Raw genomic sequence first — 24932 nt, 5'->3', positions numbered from 1 at the left:
AAACTGTGAGCCAAGGTAAACGTTTCCTCCTTCTAAGTTTGTCTCAGGTATTTTGCCACAATGGTGAATGGCTGACTAATACACAATGGAAGCTTTTGCTCAAGGATTCTTTATTGGAATGCATTTTCTGACTTACTTAAATTGGGACTCATCTGCTATTATTCATTGTTTATATTTTCTTGCTTAATTTATAAATATAACATCACGAATTTATTTGCTTATAATATGGTTTCTCTTTATGTAATATAAGTTCTGTAAAAGCAGGGATTGTGACTGTTTTGTTTGTTGTTATAGTGTTTAATATATTTGTATATGTACTAGGGATTGAACCCAAGGGCATTATACCTCTCAACTATACCCTCAGTCTTATATTTATTTTGAAATAGGATCTCACTAGATTGATGAGAGTCTCGCTACTTGCTGAGGCTGTCATTGAACCTGCCATCCTCCTGTCTCAGCCTCCCATGTGCTGGGATTATTGCCGTGCACCACTATGCAAGGTTAATAAATATTTTTTGAGTAAATAAAGGAATGAACAAACAGAGTTCTAGCAAGGGGTCAACAAATTGATTGTATATTTTCTTCTGCCTTCTTTTTTTCCCAAGGAATATTCAGTGGAAGTTTGCTATATCAAAAACCATTGTTTGGCTTGCATGGTGGCAGACACTTGTAATCCCAGCATTCAGGAGGCTGAGATCAGAGGATCGTGGTTGGCAGACAGCCTCAGCTACTTAGTGAGGCCCTTTGTAACTCAGTGAGACCCTGTTTCAAAATAAAGAATAAGGCCGGGCGTGGTTGCACACGCTTGTAATCACTGGGCTTGGGAGGCGGAGACAGGAGGATTGCGCAGGTTCGAGGACTGCGCAGGTTTGAGGCCAGCCTCTATGGTTTAAGAGACCCTGTTTCCAAATTAAAAAAATATAAAATAGGTCTGGGAATGTAGCCCAGAGGTAGAAGGGTTTCCAGGAACCCCACCACCACCAAAAAAAAAAAAAAAAAAAGAATAAAAACTAAATAGGAAAGGGGGTGTAGGGGTGTAGCTTGGAGGTCCGGAGCCCCTGCGTTCCATCCCCAGACACGCAACAAACAAACAAACAACAACAAAAAACTGTTTGGGAAAAAGAAATGTTGGTGGTACTATGAATCATTTTATCTATGTCTTAACAGTCTGATTTTTCTCTGACTATAACAAAATACCTGAGACAGGCTAAATTGATAAGAAAAGAGGTTTATTTGGCCCGTGGACTGGGGAGTTTGAGGTCATGGCACCTGCCTTAGCTCGGTCAGGTGAGGACCCCCTTGTCCTAATCACATCATGATGGATGGAAATAGAGGGAACATAGGATTTTATGAACAGGAACTCCAACTCTGCTATACCTCTGGCAGGACTCCTACCTCAGTACTTCTACACTAAAGTCTATCATGGAGACCTCTAGAGGGCTAGCCGTCATATAAACCGTAACACTTTCCAATAGATGTTAACATGTATGTGAACCATTTATCTCAAATACTAATTTTGCTATCCTATATACCTAAAAAATACTCTGTTCAATGCAAAGGCATGCCTATGAAAGTGAAATATAATTAACTACCATGGTGAATGACTGGTAATTGCTGAAGGCAAGAGTTCTGTGGCTTTTAGAAAGCCAGTTAATAAACTTACAAAGGTCTTCCTGTGTTTCAGCATTGTGATCAGTATGATGAGGGTTGTAGAAAAAACAGAGTCCTTTTCTTCCTTCTAGGATCTTATAGTTTATTTAGAGAAACTTAAAATCACATGTATAGAAAATTTTAGAACAAAGTTTTAAGAGAGATGTAAAATAGAAAATACGTGCAAAATACAAACTGAACATATATATTATCTTAGGACATATAATACTTAGGATAATTAGAATTAGATAGCATCATTTAGATCTTCCAGAAACTGAGTTTAGTTAAGAATGTGAAGATGATAAAGGAAGTAGACACATTTCCTTTGGTGGTCATAGAAGGATTTCTGTTTATAAACATGTAACCTTTACCTTACTCTTACCTGAATTCTGCTTCCTTTTCTTTGTACCATATGATTCACTTTGTCTCTATAGACTTTTGTAAATTAATGTTCAAGTAGCTACCACACAAACAGTATGAGTTATGTTAACTCAACTATTAGTTATAAGAGATGCTATTAAGGCTGTGTCTTATCTGTTGCTTATTAGAGACTATAGTGTCTTCTTGAACTAAATATCTTCTGTTTGCCCCTCTATATTGTCTCTTGATGCTTTCTGCCTGCTCTAAGTTCAGGTGGGCTGACCAGTAAGAAGTGGTGTGGTTCATCAAATGGGGGAGTGCAAGAGATGAATGTACCAGTATTGGGAATGGCTTAGGAAGATTTGAGAAAGATCTGGTTATTAATAGATATATTTCAGAAATAATTGTGTCAAAATGGCAGACCTGGAGAGAGAAAGGCTTGGCTTTGGTCCAGCAAATAGCTATTGAAACTTAGATTGACTTTGCTAAAAGTAATTAGCAAGTCAATGGGAGAGGGGAACTAGGCCTTTCTCTGTCTAAAGACAGATCTACATGATTAGATAAACTAGCTAGGATGGTGGAAGGGGTTGACCTTCCTGAAAGGAGACACCTTGCCACACCTTGCTGGGGGAGGTACCTTACAGGGATGTTTACTAGTCAGAATTACATGAACAAGATGGAGGTCATAAAAGGTCTGGTCCATGTGTTGTATCTTGGGGTGGTGAATTGGCTCAGACCACCCCCCATGCCATTCTGGCACGGGGCTGTAACTATCTTCTGTATTTCTATCTTTTTAATAAACGTCTGTAAATCTTCAGCAAGTGTCCGAGCTATATATACTTATCCTTAGCTCAGGACAAGAACCCGCAGTTTTTCTGTTTTTCTGTTTTTTGGGTTTTTTTGTGGTTTGAGGGAAATTATATTCAGAACCCTAACAGGGGTCCTCGGGCACAGTTTCCCCCAAACCATAACATTCCCACACCGTAACATCTCCCACTGTAACAATGAACATGAGAGAAGACAGTCAGGTTCGGGTATTAGCTCCCCTGGCTTTGTAGCTCTTGAGTCTGTGCCTCTTACCAGCCAGCTCTCTGCACATATTCTTTTATGTCACTTAATATTTTTTTCATTTCCCTCATACCTTTGAATGTAGGGAGGTAACATCTCCCACCTTTGATTAGCTGCAGGAACTGACCTTTGCTTGTGGCTTTCCTAGATCCTAACCTTACTTTTGTAAGTAGTCCTTCTTTGAACCATTTCTCAAATATGAGCTGCCATTGCCCACCTCCTGTGTCTCTGGCTGTTTACCTCACCCAACAGGAAGAGTAACAGAATCTGACCCTTTGATAGTGAAATAATACATGAATCTCTCCAGTCTGGAACTCGTTGTTCTCTGAGGCTTACTTAGATAGATTTGACAAAAGTAGTATTCTGCCATTCAAGATGGCTGTTGTTTCCTCAATTCTTGAATAAATCCCCCCCCCCCATTGCTAACATGGAAGGAAGGGGTAAAATAGGCAGCTACTAAGAGGAAATAAGGAAATCAGGAAAGTCTGGATTGACTGCTGCTCTTGAAAGCCTGCTATGTGTTATACATGGGTATAATCTTTTGGGCTGGAAAGTAGTGTTACTTGTCTGCTTATAGGAGCCTCCTTATTTGGGCAGAGGAGTGGTGGTGACTGAGGACGTGCCATCCTGTGCATTCAAAGAGCAAAGTGTGAGAGAAAGGCTGTTGCATGGGAATAGGTAAGCATCATCGAGACAGAAATGCCAAACCAGGTCATTGGCAGTGAGGAAAGAAGGCCTTCATTTTGGGAATGAAACCATGGGAATAATAAAGATGGAAGAACTGAAATACTTTTTCAATACTGCTTTGAGGGAAAAGAATATTTAGTTAAAATATCCAGGGCTAAGGGCCTATCATCTATCAGGAATTAGGAAGCTAAAATATGGATAGGAAGGTTGAAAAAGTAGGGTGTTGTCTAATTCTCCTCATGTATTAAGATGAAGAGCTGAAATGACAGCAACTCTCTTGTTATAGTTAGATATAAAATGCTCCCTGAGGCCGCGCTGGTGGCACACACTTGTAATCCCAGCATTTGGGAGGCTGAGACTGGAGGATCTAGGTTCCAAGGCAGCCTCAACTACTTAGTGAGGCCCTCTGAACTTAGTGAGACCCTGTTTCAAAATAAAGAATACAGCCGGGGCATGGTGATGCACACTTGGGAGGTGGAGACAGGAGGATCGCGCAGGTTAGAAGCCAGCCGCTCTGGCTTAAGAGACCCTGTTTCCAAATTAAAAAAAAAAAAGTATAAAATAGGTCTAGGAGTGTAGCCTGGAGATAGAAGGGTTTTCCAGGAACCCCAGTACCACCGCCAAAATAAATAAATAAATAAATAAATACATAAATAAATATGAAAAATGAAGAATACAGAACAGGACAGGGCATGTAGCTCAGAGATTGAATGCCCCTGGGTTCCATCCTCAGACCCACATACACTCAAGAAATGTCCCTTGAAAAGCTAACTTAATGTTTGGCATTGAGGTAATTAAGTAATGAGGGTTGTAATCCCAGAAGTGGAAACATCCATTATAATGGATTTACTTGGGTGGTGCTGGGTAGGTGTTAGGGTGTGGCAGGAGGTGGATTCCTGGAGTGTGGCCTTGGGGTTTTATAAAGGGTTCCTCCTCGCCCTCCTCTCCCTCTGTCTTTGGGCCTCCATGATGTGAACACATCCCTCATACTCTCCTTCCTCTCTGCCCTGAGATCCTTTGTCCCCAGCTTAACATAGACTGAGCCTGAAACCCTAAGAAGGTACAAGTGTCACATTGGCACTTTTTAGTTTGTGGATTCCTCTTATAATGCTGAAGACATGGGCAGCAAACAATTCTTACTTAATTTTTTTCTTTAAGTTATTTGGTTAGATATTTAGAGTATGGCTGCAAGAATGCTGATGGATACACTTGGGTATGTCGAATGAACCGAATTTCTCAGGAAACCTGAGACTCTATTCCAAACTTTGCCGAACAGAGTAAACTAGTAAAGTTATTCAAGCGTGAAGCAAGTAGGTTACTTTTACCCCCCCCCCGAATAATATCCACTCTGGGAGTTGGGATATAATAGACATAACTTTAGAAAAGCCTGTAATTAGAAAAGAAGACAGTAAAACAGTTTTGTAATGTTATGTAATCTTTGGAGATGAAAATGGAAAATGAAATGCTGTTGCCATATATCTGTCTGATCCTAATTTTTGAAATGTATGAAAATCACATGGACAACTGTAACTGATGGTGCCTCCTCATAAGGCCTATATTCTTGACCTAGAACACTCTGATGACTGATCAGAAGATCAAGAGATGCCAGGAATTGCTCAAACGACGAGTAATAACTGTTAGCACAAAATAGTTCTTTAGGTATATTTCCAGCAATTCCTAAATTGTAATTTGACTACATTGATATTAAATATCTAGTGTTGATTCAGGTGTCACATTGGTAATTTTTATGTGGATTCCTCTAATAATGCTGAAGACATGGGCAGCAAACCATTCTTATTTAAATCTCCAAGATATGTTCAAGACTAAACATTAAAGTAAATCTTAAAATTATGTGAAAAGAAAGCCAATACCTAAGAGTAGTTTAAAATTTAACAGTGAAATGACCCCAAATTGGTAAAGGAGAAATAGGTATGTTTTAAAATTCTGCATTGTATCTGGAAACAAATAAATACAAAAGCTGAGAAACTGCTAATACATTTTTTCTTTCTTTTTTTTTGGTGGTACTGAGGTTCCTGGAAGCCCTTCTACCTCCAGGCTCCACTCCTACACCTATTTTTTTTTTTTTTTTTTTTTTTTTGGAAACAGGGTCTCTTACGCCAGCGCGGCTGGCTTCGAACCTGCGCTATCCTCCTGTCTCTGCCTCCCAAGCGTGGGGATTACAAGTGTTCGCCACACCACATCCGGCCACTTTTTCTTTTTTTAAACAAAATTAAAAATAAAAATTTTAAATGGAAGTGATAGATGCCATGTAAATACCATATTAATATGCGCCTTCCCTTACTTCTCCCAGTATTTCAACTGTGCAATTGTAATGCAGAGAGAATACATGGTCTCTGTATAATTAGAATGGTGTCTATATTCTGATATACTTCATCCTCAGAAAGTTTATTATGCATTTCCCCCAAACATATTACTTTTAAATGTTTGAACAAAGAATTGAATGGAAAGAACACTGTTTTAGATATTTTTATTCAGGTTCAGATCTTTACTTTTCTGAGATAGTGTTAATATAAGTACTTTGTATATTTATATTGTTTCAGCAAATAAGTAATATAAGAACAAATTCCCTATGGGAATTTGCATGCTTCTATTTTTAGAAATAGTCTGCATGTAAAGTTCTCTTGCAACTCAACAAAAAGATAAAGAATCTGATTGACTATCTGATCAAAACATGTAAAGGGGTATTCTACAAATAATATAAACAAATATCCTACAAGTACATAGATTGATGCTTGGTGTCATTAGTATTGGGAAAAATATCAAAACCACAGTGAGATACAACTTAACACCTACTAGGTTGGTCATTAAAAAAAAAAGTGACCTGGATGTGGTGTTGCATGTATATAATCCTGGTACTTGGGAGGATAAGATAGGAGAATCATGGGTTGAAGCCAGCCTCAGCAACTTAGTGAGACCCTCCACAACTTAGAGAGACCCTGTTTTAAAAATAAATAATAAAATAGGGCTGAGAGTATAGCTCAGAGGTAGAATGCCCCTGGTTTCAATCCCCATTACCACCAAAAATATAAAAAAAAAGAAAGAAAGACACACAAAAAAGTGTTGGCCAAGATGCTAAGAATTTGAAACTCTAATACATTACTTATGGAAATCTAAAATTGTGCAGCCACTATAGAAAACAGTTTGGTGGTTCCTTAAAGCCAACCACGGAGTTACTGTCTTCCCTAACAATGGCCGTCATAGTGTGTATACTGAATACAGCTGTTTACATATAATCCAATAAACAAATGGTCATAGCTGCTATATCCACAATATTGGCAAAAGATGCAAACAACCTAAGTGTCCATTAACTATTGAATGAATAAACAAAATATGGCATATCCATGCAATGAAATATATTTCTATAAAAAGAATGAAGTACTGCAACATGCTAAAACATGGCTGAATTTCAAAACCATACCAAATAAAAGAAACCAGACACAAAAGCCCAGATATTGTATGGCTCCATTTATATGAAATATCTAGAATAGACAAACCCACAGAGACAAAAATCAAGATTAGTGGTTTCTTATGGGAGGGGTGACTGTGGTGTGACTAATGGGTAAGAGGTGGTTTCTATTTTTTATACTTTTATTTGGTGCATTGAAATTATATAACATATTGGGGTATAGAGTAATATAAACATAAGTACAACTCTTAGAGCCCTCCTCAGGTTCCCACCTACTTCTCTTTCCCTCCCTGTCCATGACTTTGAGATCAGAATTAGTAATTTGTATATGTACATTGTATTTCAACAGTTATACTGTACATCTTCAACTCTCCTGCTGTGTCTCTTAAGCCCTCCCTACCACTCAATTGTAGTCTCTCCTCTTCTACTTGATATGACTTTTATTTCTGAAATTCTATCAAGCTTCCACAAATAAGAGAAAACATACAACTATTCATTTTTTTGAGACTGGCTAACATGCTTAGCGTAATACTGCTGAGAACCAGGTGTGGTGGTGCACACTTGTAATCCCAGGATTTGGGAGGCTGAGACAGGAGGATTGCAGATTCGAAGACAGTCTTGGGAACTTAGTGAGGCCCTCTACAACTTAATGAGACTCTGTTTCCAAATAAGAAATAAAATTGGGTTTGGGAGGCGGAGACTGAAGGAGGACTGTGGTTTGTGGACAGCCTCAGTTACTTAGCGAGGCCCTTTGCAACTCAATGAGACCCTGTTTCAAAAATAAAAAAAAGACTAGCTGGGCGTGATGATGCACGGTTGTAATCCCAGCATTCAATTCAGTGAGACCCGGTTTCAAAATAAAGAATAAAAAATAGGGCAGGGGATGTAGCTCAGAGGTAGAATGCCCCTGGGTTCCATCCCCAGACCCACTAATAAAAATAAAAATAAAAATAAATAAAGACTTAAAATAGGGCTGGTGGTATATATCGGAGGTTCAATGCACCCCTGGGTTCCATCCCCACTACCATAAAAATAAATAAATAAATAAATAAATAAATAAAATTGGTCTGTGGGTATAGCTCAGAGTGAGCTTCTGGGTTCAGCCTCCATTGACACACACTCACACACACACACACAAATTGTGTGTGTACACCACTGTTTTGTAATCCATTCATCTGTTAATAGACACCTAGGCTGGTTTCATAGTTTGACTATTGTGAAATGTGCTGATATAAACATGGATATGCACACATCACCATAATATTCTGACATCAATTCCTTTTGGAAAGATGCCGAAGAATAGTATTACTGGGTCATATGGTGGTTCTGTTCTCAATCTTCTGAGAAACTTCCACACCAACCTCCAAAGTGGCTGTACTAGTTTATAGTCCCACTTACAGTGCATTAGAGTTTCTTTTTTCCCACATTCTCCCCAGCATTAATTATTATTTGTGTTCTTGATTATTGCCATTCTAATTGGAGTTAGATGAAATCTCAGTGTAGTTTTGATTTGCATTTCCCTGATTGCTAATGATACTGAACATTTTTTCATATATTTATTGGCTATTTGTATTTTTCTTTTGAGAAGTGATTCTCCAATTCAGTTGCCCATTTTTTGATTAGACTATTTTCTCAGTCCCTTTGTATATTTGAGATATTAGTCCTTTATCAGAGGGGTAGATGGCAAAGATCTCCCGGTCTGTAGTAGGCTCTTTCTGTAGAATCCTGATGGTTTTATTTGCTGCACAGAAGCTTTTTTTTTTTTTTTTTTTGGTGGTACTGGGACTCCTGGAAGCCCTTCTACCTCTGGGCTACACTCCCAGACCTAGTTTTACATTTTTATTTGGAAACAGGGTCTCCTAAGCCAGCGCGCGCGGCTGGCTTCGAACCTGCGCGATACTCCTGTCTCTGCCTCCCAAGCATGGGGATTACAAGCGTGCGCCACCACGCCCGGCTGAGAAGCTTTTTAATTTAATGCCATCCCACTTAATAATTCTTGTTTTAATTTCTTGAGCTTTTAGAGTCTTATTGAGGAAGTTTCTACCAGTACTTATATGTTGGAGTATTGGTCCTATGCCCTTTCCTAGCAGTTTCAAAATTTCTGATCTAATTTCTAGGTCTTAATTCCATCTTTAGTAGACTCTTTGCAGGCTGAGTAAGAAGTTTTGGGTTAGGGTCATAAAAGTGTTCTAGAACTAGACAGTGATGATGATGACTGTATTAATGCCACTGCATTGTTTATTTGTAGCCATTTCTAAACAGCTTCAGTGACACAGTTTATAGTATGTATATTTTGCCAAATAAAGAAAATTTTCAAAAAAAATCTGCTTAGTCAAGATTCAGGATGTTATATATACATATAACACACATATATAATTGTATATTATATGGAAGATATTTCACTGCTTCTCAAAAGAATATGTGATCAGATGAAATAATGCCCTTTTGAGTAAAAAAACAAATAGCCATTAAAATGTGTATAATATTGATTTTGAGCCAAACAAGTGAACAATGTGGCTAGAATTACCCGTCTTATGCCCAGTGAAATCTCACATGTTATCAGACACATGCTATATTTTATTTTATTTTATTTCATTTTATTTTTTGGTGGTACTGGGAGTAGAACCTAGGGGCTTTCTACCTCTGGGCTATACTCCTAGACCTATTTTCTATTTTATTTGGAAACAGGGTCTTACTAAGTTGCTGAGAGCCTCACTAAGTAGCTGAGTCTGGCTTCGAACCTGTGCGATCCTCTTGTCTCAGCCTCCCAAGCACAGGGATTACAAGCGGCTCAACATATGCTATATTTTAAATGACAGGTAGGTAATAAGGACAAAAGCACCGGTTTTAGAGTTAAATGGAGTTAAGTTATTCAAATTCTAGATTTATTTTTTTTGGGGGGGGGGGTCTGGGGATGGAACCCAGGGACATCCTATCACTGAGCTACACCCCCTGCCCTATTTTTTATTCTTTATTTTAGAGCCGGGTCACTGAGTTGCAGAGAGCCTCAGTAAGTAGCTGAGGTTGTCCGTGAACAGCAATCCTCTGGTCTCAGCCTCCCCAGTGCTGGGATTACAAGTGTGTGCCACCACGGCCCGCTCAAATTCTAGAATTTTTAAAAATACCAAACCTGGTATTAAACAGTTTCAGAAACTGAAAACTGTTTCTTCATCAGTAAAATGGGGATAGCAATATCTAATTAAAGATAACAATTTAATGAATTTATATATGAAAAGTAATGAGCCCTACATTTAGCATATTCAGTGTTAAATATGGTAGTTACTTCTAATCAAGGCTACATATAATAATGTGTATAATACATACAATGTAATCTTTTATAATTTTTTTTTTTTTTTTGGGTATTCAGCTTCAGTGGGAAGAAAGCCTTCTCATTTTGCCTTTACAGTATGCCCGTTGGGAGGTGTCTTCCCCCACACTCAGTAAATATTGGCATGGATGATTCTGAAGTAATCAGTTCCTTCCTCACTCCCAATGTCTCTCAATCCCCACCCCAGATTTCCTCCAAGGCTTCTGGAACCCTTTCACTCCAGTGTCAGCTTAATGTGTACCTCCTTATTAAACTTATGAATGGTAAGGATGTGTTTTAAAGATAGACTGTTGCTTACTCAAAGTTTATATAAGCAATTGAGAGAGGGAGGAAAAAAAAAGAAAGATAAAGTAGATCTTGTTTTTTCATCTGTCACACTTACAGACTTCATACTGGTTCAAGGACCCAATCTGTTGGGCAGTGTGAGACACACTCACCCTGATGTCCAGCCAGTGAATAAAGGAACTGACAAAGACTCCAAGGAAATCATGACTCTTGCAAACAAAAAAGGGGTTAGGAAGGCTCATAATTCAGATGGGAAACCTGCCTGATAGCCCAGCTCAGCACAAGGCCTTCCACCTCACCTTGACATCAGTCAGCTGGATGTCAGATGTTCCCAAGCAGTTTTGCAAGGGGTGTGAAAAATGCTTAGGTATAAAACCCATTCCCTGATCCTCCAGGGGCTTACAACAGTGCTAAAGAGATTAGCCCTGTAACACTCCTGGGTGGCCCACTAACAAGTTGGCAGAAGCATTGAAAGAGGAGGCATTCAAAGCCGAGGATCACTTAGGGGCTTGTCAAGGAAGACTTGAAAGGTGGCATGTGAGCTGGGCCCTAAGCAGAGGGTAGGGTTTTAGGCGGCTTGGAAATCCAGGATTTCCTGGCGAAGGACTCCAGCACCGCGTGAAGCAGCGGTGCAGAAAGCTCGGAACCGACGTCTCCGGCCCTGCGCACGCGCAGTCCCAGGCCCACCCGGACCCGCGAGCGCCAGACCCCGCGCGCCACGGCGGGAAAAGGCCTGCGCATGCGCAGCGGGCGCTCCGGCTCGCCGGGATGGGGAGGCGGAGGTGGAGTTTCCAAGAGGGAACTTGACCCGTTAGCAGCCGCGGCCATGGCGGCGCGCTCGCCGCCCTCATCGCCCCCTCCGCCTCCAGCGCGACAGGCCGGGTCCCGGTCGCCACGCGTGGCGCGGGGAGCCGAGGCACACGCAGTGCGCAGCGAGGCCTCGGGGCTGGCCGGCGCGGCGCGGGAGATCGTGGCGGACAAAAGTGACATGATGTGGCGGGGCGAAGAGGGGCCGGGCGGCCGGCGCGGGCCAGCTCCGGCTCAGCCTCCCCTCCGCAGGCGGCCCCAGGGCGTCTCGGTCGACGAGGCGAAGGCGACCCGGACGCAGCTGCTGGAGGAAGAGCTGAGCAGCCTAAAGGAGGAGCTGGCCCTGTGTCAGGCAGGTATCGCGGCTCCGGCGGCCGCGGGCGGGGGCCGGGGCGGGGGCCGGGGAGGCGCGCAGGCCGGTCGAGTTGCGACCCCGCCGGCTCCCGCCGCCCCGGGCGCCCGGGGGCTTCAGCCCGCGGGGGTTGGCCACTTGGATGCAGCCAAAGCCCGGGCGCCCAGTCCCCATCCCCGCCGCCCCAGCCCCCCCAGTGCCCCGTGGTGTGTGAGTGGCGCCTGGTGCCCAGAAGTGAAGGACAGCCCAGGAGTGGAGCAGAAAAGTGTAAACACCCTCGTGGGAGAGGAAAACCTGTCGATCCCAACTAATATCTGCCATTACTCTTAACATTGTCAAACTTAAGTTGTACACACACACACACACACACACTGTACTTTTTAGGTCTGAGGACGGAAACTTTTTAAGTACATTCCAGATGATGCTCGATACTTATTAGCCGACGGTAGTAATTTTATAGTCCACGAGGGAGGAATCTGGTTTTTGTGCTGGTGAAAAGCATTGGCTACATCAGTCGCATTAACATTCCTTGTAATATGTAGTTTAGGTGTCGGAAGGATGAGCTGGACTGCCCCCAGGTTCATTGGTTTAGTTTTTTCTAGTTTTGCTTCCTTACCAACATTTTCTTCGATTTCACAGAACCTTTCCAAAGAATTAAAAATTTAAATATTGGAAACTCACACAATAGGGTCTTTAAGTCGCTTTCTTCAAGATAGATGCAATTAGGAACAACTTAACACCAAGTTAACTTTGTGAACAATATCATCAGCTTAGCTTAATAAAACAATGAAATTCTTAGTTTGTTCTTTGGGGTAATTTTGCCTTCTTTGTAAGTCCTTGCTGATTGAGTTAAAGCTATAAAGACAGGACTGTCTTTCAAATTAATTATACCGTTGACTAAATAAATTTGACTAATAATGCACCTTACTATTTTCTGTTCTTCACTGGTTTAAGAGCAAAATGATAAACGACACCAGTGAACTACAGTATTTTGTCACCTAAAAACCTCACCCTTTGAGAATTTAAAGATGTAAATTCATGATAAAGGGCATTGTTAAAGTCATAATTTAAGACTACTTGCCCAAATTTTCTACACTTTCCCTTTACCTCTCCCCTATCCATAGTTAATGAAGTTAGCTAAAGAGCTAAGATACTTACTTTTTGTAACTTGATTAAGAAAGTCTGTTGAAAACAGCCTGATGAGCCCTTTACCCTAAATCCATACTCAAAAAAAAAAAAAAAAAGTGGGTCCTGATGTGGCATTGGCTTTTGTGACCTTCTACGTATTTGGACCAGACAGATGATTTCATTACTGTAGGCAGATGTAAGAATATGTAAGAGTCATAATTACCTTAGAAAAATGATTTTTTTAGATTTAATAATATACTGTTAAATGACCCTGGGCATTCCAGTACTGTCAAATGTGGTTGGCAATATCCCACACTACAAAATTAATCAAACTAGACTCCTGCTTTTGGGGAGACATAGGAGAAATAATAATAGTCAAATTCCCAGTTAGGTAATAAAGCATTTAAGTAATTAAACATACACTTTTACTCTTTTCCCATTTATTCAGCTAGAAATCATAGTACCTGAGAATTCATAGTATTATAATTGCTAGAATTTGCAACCCAAAGTGCAAAAGTCATTTTTTAGTAAGTACACATTCATGTAATTTCAGAAAGAATATTTACCCTAAAAGTATACCATGTACTTTGATATTTTCTTCTTTACAAAATGCTGTTCAGATCTAAATTTGACCCATAATGGGTCAAACATACAATTTGGAGAAAATGATTATTAATCCATGATTGTAAATAGTGGCTGTATTCAATTTATGTTGCTCCTCCCCCGTGTTTAACTTAGGAAAAGTGAGTGATTCCATGTGCCATTCCACTCTACTAGAATGCCTCAGAATTAAGCATGTGATAGAAAACAAATGTTTCTCTTTATATGAGCATCTTACTCTATGTTATATTAAGTTTTTTTTTTAATATGGCCCCCAGATTAGCAAACAAACTACACATAAAGCTTAGGTGAAGAATTCTATGTAGGGAGAAAAGCTGTCTGTACTGCACTTACTGAGAATAGTAGGTTACCTTCCAAAGGTAGCTATTTACAGGGAGTTCTTCAAGGGTGTTTCAAGGGTTAATTTTGAGTTCATGACCATATTGACATTAATTAACTGGTTCCATCATATTATTAATTTTGATTATATCTTTCAAGAATTTATTCTGCTTGTGATAATATACACATACCCTGCTCAGGGTATGTGTATATTCACATTTATCATAATTTGTATAAAACAGATGAGAAGTTATGTTTATATAGTGTTTATAAAGCTTATTTTTATTTTTGGTAGCAGCCCCCCAATTTTTTTTTGTGGTACTGGGGTTCCTGGAAGCCCTTCTACCTCTGTGCTACACTCCCAGACCTATTTTTATACTTTTTAAATTTGGAAACAGGGTCTCTTAAGCCAGCGCAGCTGCCTTCGAACCTGCACGATCCTTCTGTCTCCGTCTCCCAAGCACAGGGATTACAAGTGTGCGCCACCACGACTGGCTTGCAGCCCCCAAATTTTATTAAACGTGTAGATTAATTTTAGGCAAAAATGAAGTATGTATTCATATTCCCTTTAAAGATAAAACTAACATTTTGGAAATACTTGATATTGGAATTAAAAGTATATGACCAAAGACCTAACCTGGTTATATATTGAAAATTTAGGTCTGTTGAAACTTTGTTCTGTTATTCAAAAAGTAAAATGAATTTGAGTAAATTTTGTATAATTAGATTACCCATTTTAGTAGCTGTTTTCTAATAGGTGAACTTTTTTTTTTTTCTTGTGGTACCTAATATGGAACCCAGAGGGATTAAACCTCTGAGCAACCACCCCTAGATCTATTTTTTATTCTTTATTTTGAAACAGGATCTCACTAAGTTGTGGAAGGCCTCACTAAGTAGCTGAGGCTGGTGGTGAACCTGTGATCCTCCTGTCTCAGCCTCCTAAGTACTGGGATTGCAAACATGCACTACTCCAGGCTATAGGTGGACTTTTTCTGAGGTTATTTTTTATGATAATTTACTGAGTGCCTACTTTGTGCCATATTTTGTAAATAAACTCCTGTGTTTTCTATAGGCAAATTTCTTTAAATTTACAAAATGGTGTTTGAATGTTTGTTGAATTCATTCCTTTGGTAGAGGTAAATTGAAGACCTAATGTGTTCCAATACTAATCTAGGTGTTGAGAGAGTAGGTACCATGAAATGGTTATTTTGGTTATCTTGTTTGTGATGGATTCTATTTCTTCAGAAGCTTATAAGTAAAAACCAATCGAACGCCAAGGAAATTTAGACCTGAACCACCTATCATTTAGTCAGCTGTTTTATAGGCTGAGTTCAGTAAACTGTGAGAAGGGTTAAGAATTTTCATTTCAACTTTAAATTATTTGATTTTGTTTGGAAGTTTTGTAGTGAGAATAAAGACTGTGTGTGTGTGTGTGTGTGTGTGTGTGTGTGTGTGTGTGTGTGTGTGTGTGTTACTGGGGATTGAATCCAGGAGCCCTCTATCACTGAGCTGTGCCCTCAGCCCTTTAATTTCTATTTCGAAACAGCATCTCTCTATATTGCTGAGGCTGAACTCAAATCTGTGATCCTTCTGTCTCAGCTTCCCAAGTACTGGGATTATAGGCCTGTGCCAATGTATTCTGACAATAAATAATTTTACAGTTAGTAATTTTTAAAGGCTTTTGTTTTTACCTTTTAAAGAACTTCATTAGCCAGGTGTGGGGTGCATGCCTCTAATCCCAGTATTTGAGAGGCTGAGTCAAGAGGATTGAAAGTTTCAGGCCATCCTCAGCAATTTAGCAATCTGTGTTTTAAAATAAAAACCAGACAGAGCTAGAAGTGCAGATCAGTGACAGAGAGCCCCTGGGTTCAATCTCCAGTACCACACACAGAAACAGAGAGAGAAAGGAAGGGAGAACGGTGAGGGGAAGGAAGGAATATTTTTAAGTGCTCAAAGGAAGAAAAAAATCTAGAGAATATTATATTTACAGTAGTTTCCTTGTTTTAATATGTCTGGAAAGTTCAGAAACTATTCTGTGGCCTTTTAGAGAGTATTATTTATTTTAGATATACGGAAGAAGGTCTTTTTAGTAATTGGAGGTATAATCCACATTGAAGATCATACATCATTTAAATAATTAAATACAGCCCAGTGTGGTGTCACACACTTGTAATCCCAAGTACTTGAGAGGCTGAGACAGGAACATCACAGGTTCAGAGTTAGCTCAGCAACTTGTGAGGCCCTCTGCAATTTAGTGAGACCTTGTTCCAAAAAAATAATAAAAATAGCACTGAGGGTGCTACAGCTCAGAGGTAGAATGCCCCTGGGTTCAATCCCTGTACTACACACACACACACACACACACACACACACACACACACACACACTAAATACAGAACTCTTTAATTGTCCCTTGATTCATTTATAGCTTTTCTTCAGTGGTGGGAATCAAACCCAGGGCTTTGCACATGCTGGTTATGCATTCTACCACTAAGCTCAGCCCCTAGACTTTTATTTGTACCACTTTATTACTCACCAAAAAACTTACTCTTTTTTTTTATATTACTAAACCTAGTGTATAGCATGAGGACTTTAGTTAATAACAATGTATTATATATTAAAAAATTGGTAATGGATTTTAAGCTTTTTCAACACAAAAATTGTGCTTATATGAGATAACAGATGTGTTAATTAGCTTGATTTAGCCATCCCACAATGTATATCAAAACATCATATACCTTAAATATATACAAATTTTGTCCATTAGAAAAATAAATTGTAAAAACCAAGTTTTTGAAAAATGGTTAAATATATTTCAATCTTGGTATAGAGAAGACTTTTCTGATACATGAAATCCATAAGCCATAATGAAAAAGGTGAATAAATATGAATAAAGTTAATAGCTACTTTTTCAAGAAATTTTCCAATGTAAATAAAATTAAATAAGCAAAACCAGACAGAAACAGCATTTCTAACTCATTTGGTAGGCCTAAATCTAATTGTAAGATTTTTCAAGTTCCAGCAACTTATATTTCATTGGCAGAATTTTGTCACATAGCCATAAGAGAGACTAGTGTAATAGTTGGAGAGCAGAGTCAAATGGAGATAACAAATTGATACATCTGTCACACAAACCTAAATAACCAAACGAATCTAGGTTTATTAAATGAAATAAAGAGAAAACAGATTCTACTGAGTTTTGGTCACTATTATATAGTAGTGGCCGGGCATGGTGGCGCATGCTTATAATCCCCCTGCTTAGGAGGCTGAGACAGGAGGATCGCGCAGATTCAAAGCCAGCCTGGCTGGCTTAAGAGACCCTGTTTCCAAATAAAAATATAAAATAGGTCTGGGAGTGTAGCTTGGAGGTAGAAGGGTTTCCAGGTTTCCAGGAACCCCGGTACCACCACCAAGAGAAAAAAATAAAAAGTATATATGTCAGCCAGCTGTAGTGGTACATGCTTGCAATCCCAGTACTTAGGAGGCTGAGACAGGAGAATTGCAGGTTCACAGCCAGTCTCATCAACTTAGGCTCTCCACAATTTAGTGAGACCCTGTTTAAAAAGTAAAATAGGGCTGGGAGTGTAAAGCTCAGAGGTAAAATGCCTGAGTTCAACCCCTAGTACCAAAAACCAAGAAATAGTTAAGGAAGGCTTCTCTTGAGGTGATATTTAAGCAAAAATTTGAACAAAGTAAGGGAATAATCTGTATGAAAATCTGGTAAATAGTACATTATGTGCAAAGGCCCTGCTTCAAGTAGAGCAAGAAAGTCTGTGCGAACAAAGAGAATGATGGAGGAGGTTGGAGAGGTGGTTATTAGGCCAGATTATGTAGGGATTTGTAGCTTTAGTAAAGAGTTTGGGCAATATTCCTAATCCACTGGGAACTTACTGGAGATTTTTGGGCTGTAAGGCTAGGAGACCACTGTAGAGAACGGTAAGGAAAAGAAGTAATTTACTTGGACTATGTTGATAGTGGTAGAAGTGGTTGAATTGGGATATATTTTGCAGACAAAGCCTTTTACTAGTGATTTGAATATAAAGTGTAAGGAAAAGAGCAATCAAGATTCAGGGACAGGTTTGTGAGAGAGTAAAGAATCAATAATTTTATTTTGGACACATTCAATTTAAGATGCCAATTAGGCATTCAAGTAATATTATCAAGTCGGTAGTTGGAGACAAAAGTATGGACCTGAGAGTAGAGGAAACAACTAGAGATAGAAATGTGCAAGTCTTAGTAAAGAGTTGGTATATAAAACTGTAGGACTGACAAGATAAAGTAGGGCAGTATCTCTCAACCTTGAGTGCACATAGATTCATGTGAGAAGCTGTTGGAAAATTCTGATGCTTGGATCTGACCTACATTGAATTAATCAGAATTTTTAGACAATCACTATATTTTTAAAGTTCTCCCAAATTGATTCCTCTCAATCAGAGTTAATAACTCCCCCATGAAATAAGGACTGAAACTGTATATTGTTGGATTTGTCAGTCTTATAGAGGAACTTGAAAAATGATTTTATCATAGTGGAGAGAAGGAAGTCTTTTGGAGAACAATATAGAGTGAATGGGAGGTAGGGAAATGAAGACAGCGATTAAAGAATTTTATTGAAAAGGGGAGCCAAAAAATGGGGCAGTAGCTGCAGGGAAAATTCCTTTTGGAACAAATTTACCTTGATCAGCATATTAACATTTGCACATCAAAATGTGACTGGTAGACATATTAAAAGTGAATATGGGTTACCAATGTAAGAACTTCTTAAAGCTTTTCTTCTATACTTCTGAATAATTCATTGGTATACTGATAGAACTAGAGATCAAATAATTCATGTTTTTTTAAAGTTAATTTAATGTTTTATCTAGTATCAATACAAAACAAGACACTTATATTTCTTTTATTTCTTTAAGACTGATAAAGAATTTGTATGGTCATTGTGGAGACGTCTTCAGGTAACAAATCCAGATCTCACACAAGCCGTCAGTCTGGTTGTGGAAAGGTGAGGTTCCAAATTAATTTTTCATGAGTATTTGGCTTATTGAATTCACTTCTGGCTAGAAATGATTTACCTCGGCTCAAAGTCACAAGGATTTTGGTACATGGTTGTCTTACTCTGTTACTTTGGGCTTGAGGCAAGGTAGAACATCAGGATGGAAAGGTGTGGTTGAAGAAAGCTGCTTGGCTTCTGGCAGTTGGGAAGGAGAGAGAGAAAGGGGCTATAGGTATGGAATGCTCTTCTAGGGTGTGTCTTCAGTAACCTGCTTCCTCCAATCATGATCCACTGCCTATATTTTCCACCACCTCCCAGCAGTCTATGTAGCTGTCAGGGGTCTAATCATGATCCAATCACTTCCCCAAAGCCCCACCTCTAAACATTGTTGCACTGAACCTTTGGGGGACATTCCAGATCTAAACTATAGCAGTTTGTCTTCATTATTAAACTTAAAACTTGGATTGATGTTCTCAAGAGAGTAATTTTATTTCCAAACAAATGGGGAACAGAATATTATGATTATTGGGTTTATTACAAGAGGTGCCAATTCACTAAGTACAGGTGAGCCCTATCTCTTTCTCATATTTTACATATTTGGGGAGTTCGTAAAAAAGAGGAAACTATGGCTTAGACCTGTGTGAGAGAGTTTGTATTTGTGTTTGTGTCCAACTGTTATAGCTCAACTTTAAAAATTGAAGTCCCTAGTATTTGGCTACTTATTCCATTAGACTGCCTCTGGAAGAAACTTTTAGACTTGCTTCAGTTTCCCCTAAGATAATTACATTGTGAACTGAAAGCCTGGGATGACCTTGCCAGAGTAGTGTAAATATTTTGGAATAGGTTGAGAGCTTTCACTTATATTCAATATTACTGTTTAAGGGATGTTCAGTTATTGAACTATAGATTATTTGCCTTTCTTTGGTCATTAGAAACAGTGGAGTGATGCTGGGTATTCCTTATCAAACGTTTGGTATACAGTCCCATGACAGTAAAACAGAAACTGAAATACTTGCTTTACTATTAAATGAATTTTATTATATTTTTATTTTTATTTTTTATTTTATTTTTTTATTGGTGCATTGTATCATATATCACATTGGAATACAAGACTTGAGAGGATATACAAGCACACATCATCCAATTAGCCCTCATCCATCCCCCATCCCATTCTCTCCCCCTCCCTCGATCCCATGCTTGTTTGGTGATTAACTTTGACACATTTGTTTATGTACCTCTCACGTTATAAAGAGGCTCCATCCTCCCCTATTCCATACCCTCTGATTGGTCACCTTAGTTGCTTCACTATAGTGCCCTTTCTATAGCTCGACCTCTTCCTGTTGCCCCTTTCTTCCTAGTTTTTGCTGATTAGGGGAAGCATCTGATTTTTATTTTCTGCGATATTTCTGTGCATGCCATGTTGCAAGTACCGATCCCACTCTTGACGGCCCCAGTAGTGGCCTGGCTACCCAGTGGACTGATCCAGACCCCGCTAGCTCAAGCAGCGGCCTTGCCTCATGGGAGGCCCCGATTCTGGTCTCGCTGGCCCCGACACCGGCCTAACCCCTCAGCTGGCTCAGATCCTGGCCTTGCTGGCCCCAGCACTGGCTTAGCCTCAAGGCAGGCTCTGATACCGGCCTCGGCGGCCTCAGTAGCAGCCTTGCCTCACGGCAGGCTCCGATGCCGGCCATTGGCCCTGGCACCGGTCTAACCCCTCGGCAGGCTCCGATTCCGGCCTTGGAGGCCCCAGCACTGGCCTAGCCTCATGGCAGGCTCCGATCCCGGCCTCGGAGGCCCCAGTAGCGGGCTTGCCTCCTGTCAGGGTCTGTTGCCAGCCGTTGGCCCCGGCATCAGCCTAACCCCTCATCAGGCTCTGATCCCGGCCTCGGAGGTCCCAGCACCGGCCTTGCCTCACAGCAGGCTCTGATCCCGGCCACGCTGGCCCTGGCCCCGGCCTAACCCCTTGGCAGGCTCCGATCCCGGCCTCGGAGGCCCCAGCCCCTGCCTTGCCTCACGGCAGGCTCCGATGCCAGCCTCGCTGGCCCCAGCACTGGTCTAACCCCTCGGTAGGATCCGATCCCAGCCTCGGAGGCCTCAGTAGTGGTCTTGCCTCACGGCAGGCTCTGATGTCGGCCACTGGCCCCGGCACCAGCCTAACCCCTTGGCAGGCTCTGATTCTGGCCTCGGAGGCCCCAGCACCGGCCTTGCCTCACAGTAAGCTCCGATCCTGGCCTTGCTGGCCCCGGCACCGGCCTAACCCCTCGGCAGGCTCTTATCCCGGCTTCGGAGGCCTCAGCACCAGCCTTGCCTCACAGCAGGCTCCGATGCTGGCCGCTGGCCTCGGCATCGGCCTAACCCTTTGGCAGGCTCTGATCCCAGCCTCGGAGGCCCCAGTAGTGGCCTTGCCTCACTGCAGGCTCCAATGCCAGCCATTGGCCCCGGCACCGGCTCAGCGCCTCGGCAGGCTCTTATCCTGGCCTTGGAGGCCCCAGCACTGGCCTTGCCTCACGGCAGGCTCCAATACTGGCCTCGCTGTCCCCAGCACCGGCCTAACCCCTCGGCAGGCTCCAATCGTGGCCTCAGAGGCCTCAGTAGCGGCCTTGCCTCACAGAAGGCTCCGATCTTGGCTGCTGGCCCCGGCACCGGCCTAAACCCTCGGCAGGCTTTGATCCCAGCCTCGGAGGCCCCAGCACCGTCCTTACCTCACGGTGAGCTCCGATCCTGGCCTTGCTGGCCTCGGCACCGGCCTAACCCCTCGGCAGGCTCTTATCCCGGCCTTGGAGGCCCCAGAACCAGCCTTGCCTCACAGCAGGCATCTGATCCCGGCCTCGCTGGCCTCAGCATTGGCCTAACCCCTCGGCAGGCTCCAATCTCGGCCTCGGAGGCTCCAGAACCAGCCTTGCCTCACGGCAGGGTCTGTTGTCGGCTATTGGCCCCAGCACTGGCCTAACCCCTCATCAGGCTCCATTCCCTGCCTCGAAGGCCCCAGCACGGGCCTTGCCTCACGGCAGGCTTCGATCCCGGCCTTGCTGGCCCTGGCACCAGCCTAACCCCTCAGCAGGCTCCGATCCTGGCCTCGAAGGCCCCAGTACTGGCCTTGCTGGCCCCAGCACCGGCCTAACCCCTTGGCAGGTTCCGATCCTGGCCTCGGAGGCTCCAGCACCGCCCTTGCCTCATGGCAGGCTCCCATCCCAGCTTTGCTGTGTCTGTCGCCGGCCTCACCCCTCGGCAGGCTCCAATCCGAGCACCCTCTTCGCCCAACCAATTGTCCCACGTTCTCAAGTGTGCGTGGTGGTAGCTTCTGCCTCTGGGGTTATTATTTCAAAGGTTCCAGGTGTAATGCATCAGATCTCTGCCTCCCCTGAGTACTGGCCACTGCCATTGCCACTGCCTTCACCATTTCAAATCCTTCCAAGCTCTTAATCCACTCTGAATGTTGTCCAGTGTTCCTAAGCATGTGCGATGGTAGCATTCAACATTTGGTGTAATTTCTCCAAAAAAATAAGGTTGGTAGGATCCGATTTCTGCTTCTCCTGAATACAAGTCTCCACCACCATCGTGGAGACCGCTTTAAACACCGCCTTTCTCCTTGGTCCCCGCTAAACACTCTCTTTACAGGCGATGTCCAAGATTCTTAACAATATAGAGAACCAGCAGTCCTCCTTCATGGGGAATTTTTCCATAAGTTTCAGTGCATTTGGATAAGTTTTGTCTGCATCTCCAGTATCCTGGCATCCTCCATGGCCTTCTTAACCCCTCTTCGTTATTTTTCTTTTTTCTTTTTCTTTTCCTTTTTTTTTTTTTTCAATAAGAGAAGACAGTTATGTGTGGTTTGAAGAGGTAGTGGGATCAGGCACTCAGTAGCACTGTGACCCGGCCCGGTTTCCCCATGGGTCCAGCGTGCTCTGCACTACTCTGCTTGGGGCCCAGAGTCCTGCGACCTGGGCCCGGCTGTTCCAGGTCTGGTGCGCCCCGCCCGACCCCTGCCCGGGACCCAGGGTCTTCCTGGGCCTGTTTTCTCCAGGGGTCTGGTGTCCTCCGTGCGGGCCGGCCCGGGGTCCAGAGTCCCGTGACCCGGGTCCTGGCTGTTCCGGGGTCTGGCGTGCCCCGCGCGACTCCTGCCCAGGACCCAGGGTCATACTGGGCCTGGTTTCTCCAGGGGTCTGGTGTGCTGCACGCGGTCTGGCCCAGGGCCCAGGGTCCCGCGACCCGGGCCCTGACTTTTATTATGTTTTTAAAATGAGAAGACATAATATGGTACCTTTTCCTTTTTTAAAAAAAATTACATCCATAATAATACAATTTGAATATAATTTTTTTGTGTACTGGGGATGAAACCCAGGGGCATTCTACCTCTGAGCTATATTCCTAGCCCTATTTTATTTTGAAACAGGGACTCACTAAGTTGCTGAGGGCCTCACTAAATTGCTGAGGTTGGCCTGGAACCTCTGATCTTTTTGTCTCAGACTCTCTAGTACTGGGATTACAGGTGTGCACCATCATACTTGGCTTGAATATAATTTTTTTTTTTTTATTGGTGCACTGTATTCATACATCATAGTGGGATACAAACTTTTGTAGACATACATGCACACATTGCCCAGTCAGCCCTCACCCGAACCCCACCCCATTCTCTCCCCATCCCTCCCTCCCATGCTTGGCTTAGTGGTTGACATCTAGTATTATAGCAATTTATCCAAAATTAAAAATGATAATCTCACATAACAGTTTCATTTGTCTGATACCAAGCTTTTAATGACTTAAAGATAACATTTCAATATTTCTTTTTACTTTCTTTCTTACCAGAGAATATTTTTCTTTCTATTTTTTTTAGGTGAAACTATCATATATTTATATATTTATTTTTCAGAAAAAAAAATCTATCCTAATATGGAAAATGGACTCTAGATACCCAAAACGATCTTGAAAAAGAACAAAGGTAGAAGGTGCTCTGGATCTCGAGTCTGTGGTATCTCAGTCACCACTACTCCTTTACTGGGTTGTATCACAGAGTCTCAGACCCAGGGAGTTGATAGAGGCTGCTTTAGACTATGAGGGGTGCCAGGTTGGGCATTCTCCTATGGTGTGATATCTCTGCCACCGCCACTCCCCCACTGGGTCAAGTCTCTGGGACTGCAATACTGGGATTTCTCCTCTGGGGCCTACAATTTGACTCACTGTTGTTTAATACGCAGATGGAACTGTAGTGGACTTGGTGAATTCGCTGCTGCTGCCGCCGGTGACAATATGGCGCTGCTGCTACGCCCTCGGCTGTGAGGCTGGCGTATTTCTTCTCTGGTTTTGAGCTCTGCTCTGAGTCCCTGCAGCGTGTGTTGAGCCCAGCCTCTGGGAGCTTTAGATGCTCCCTGCACCGAAAAATCCCGCCGGGCTGTCCCGCAGTGGCTCACCTCGGCTTGCTGTAGCCCTTTGGTGAAATTGCTGCTGCCGCCGGCAGTAAGGCGCTGCTGCCACATCCTCAGGCATGAGGCCGGTGTATCTCCTCTGTGGCTCTGAGCTCCGTTCTGAGTCCCCTTCCTCTGTGGAGCCTGGTGATTTTTTTGTTTCTCTGGTGATGGTGTTTTCTGGCTATGAAAGATGCTGATTTTGTGGTAATGGAGATTGGTTGTTAGCGGGGCTCTTGAGCCCTGCTTTTCTTGGTTGCCCAAGAATAGTTTTTTTTTTTTTTTTTTTTTTTTTTTAAGTTCTTTACTTAGCCAAGGGAAGTGCAGGGGAATATAAAATTGCCAATGAAATTTTTTTCTTACCAGCATATACTAACTCCTGAAATTCACTGAAATTATTTACTATAAAAGACTATCAAATTAGTATTGGTTACACAGATTTGATGCCTCACCTGGCTTTTATCACTAATACAGTACTAGGATGTAGCTAATTTAGTTAATTTAGGATGGTA

The 24932-nt window shown here is 42.0% G+C and overlaps 1 protein-coding gene across 3 annotated transcripts in view; it reads left to right on the top strand.

Moving 5' to 3' along the window:
• Nucleotides 1–11631: 11631 nt before the first annotated feature.
• CNTLN (centlein) overlaps nt 11632–24932 on the top strand; it is a gene marked incomplete at both ends in the record, with an annotated part of 264859 nt that continues 251558 nt past the window's right edge. For all 3 annotated transcript variants that reach the window (XM_080708552.1, XM_080708551.1, XM_080708550.1), the window contains 2 exons: nt 11632–11964; nt 18939–19027. In XM_080708552.1, the coding sequence (XP_080564678.1) occupies nt 11632–11964; nt 18939–19027 (422 nt within the window). The remainder of the gene's footprint in view (nt 11965–18938; nt 19028–24932) is intronic.

Source organism: Muscardinus avellanarius (genome assembly GCF_963383645.1).
Source record: "Muscardinus avellanarius genome assembly, chromosome: 13".
NCBI lineage: Eukaryota > Metazoa > Chordata > Mammalia > Rodentia > Gliridae > Muscardinus > Muscardinus avellanarius.
Note: the sequence above shows the minus strand (reverse complement) of the source record. Positions and strands in the feature narration are given on the sequence as shown.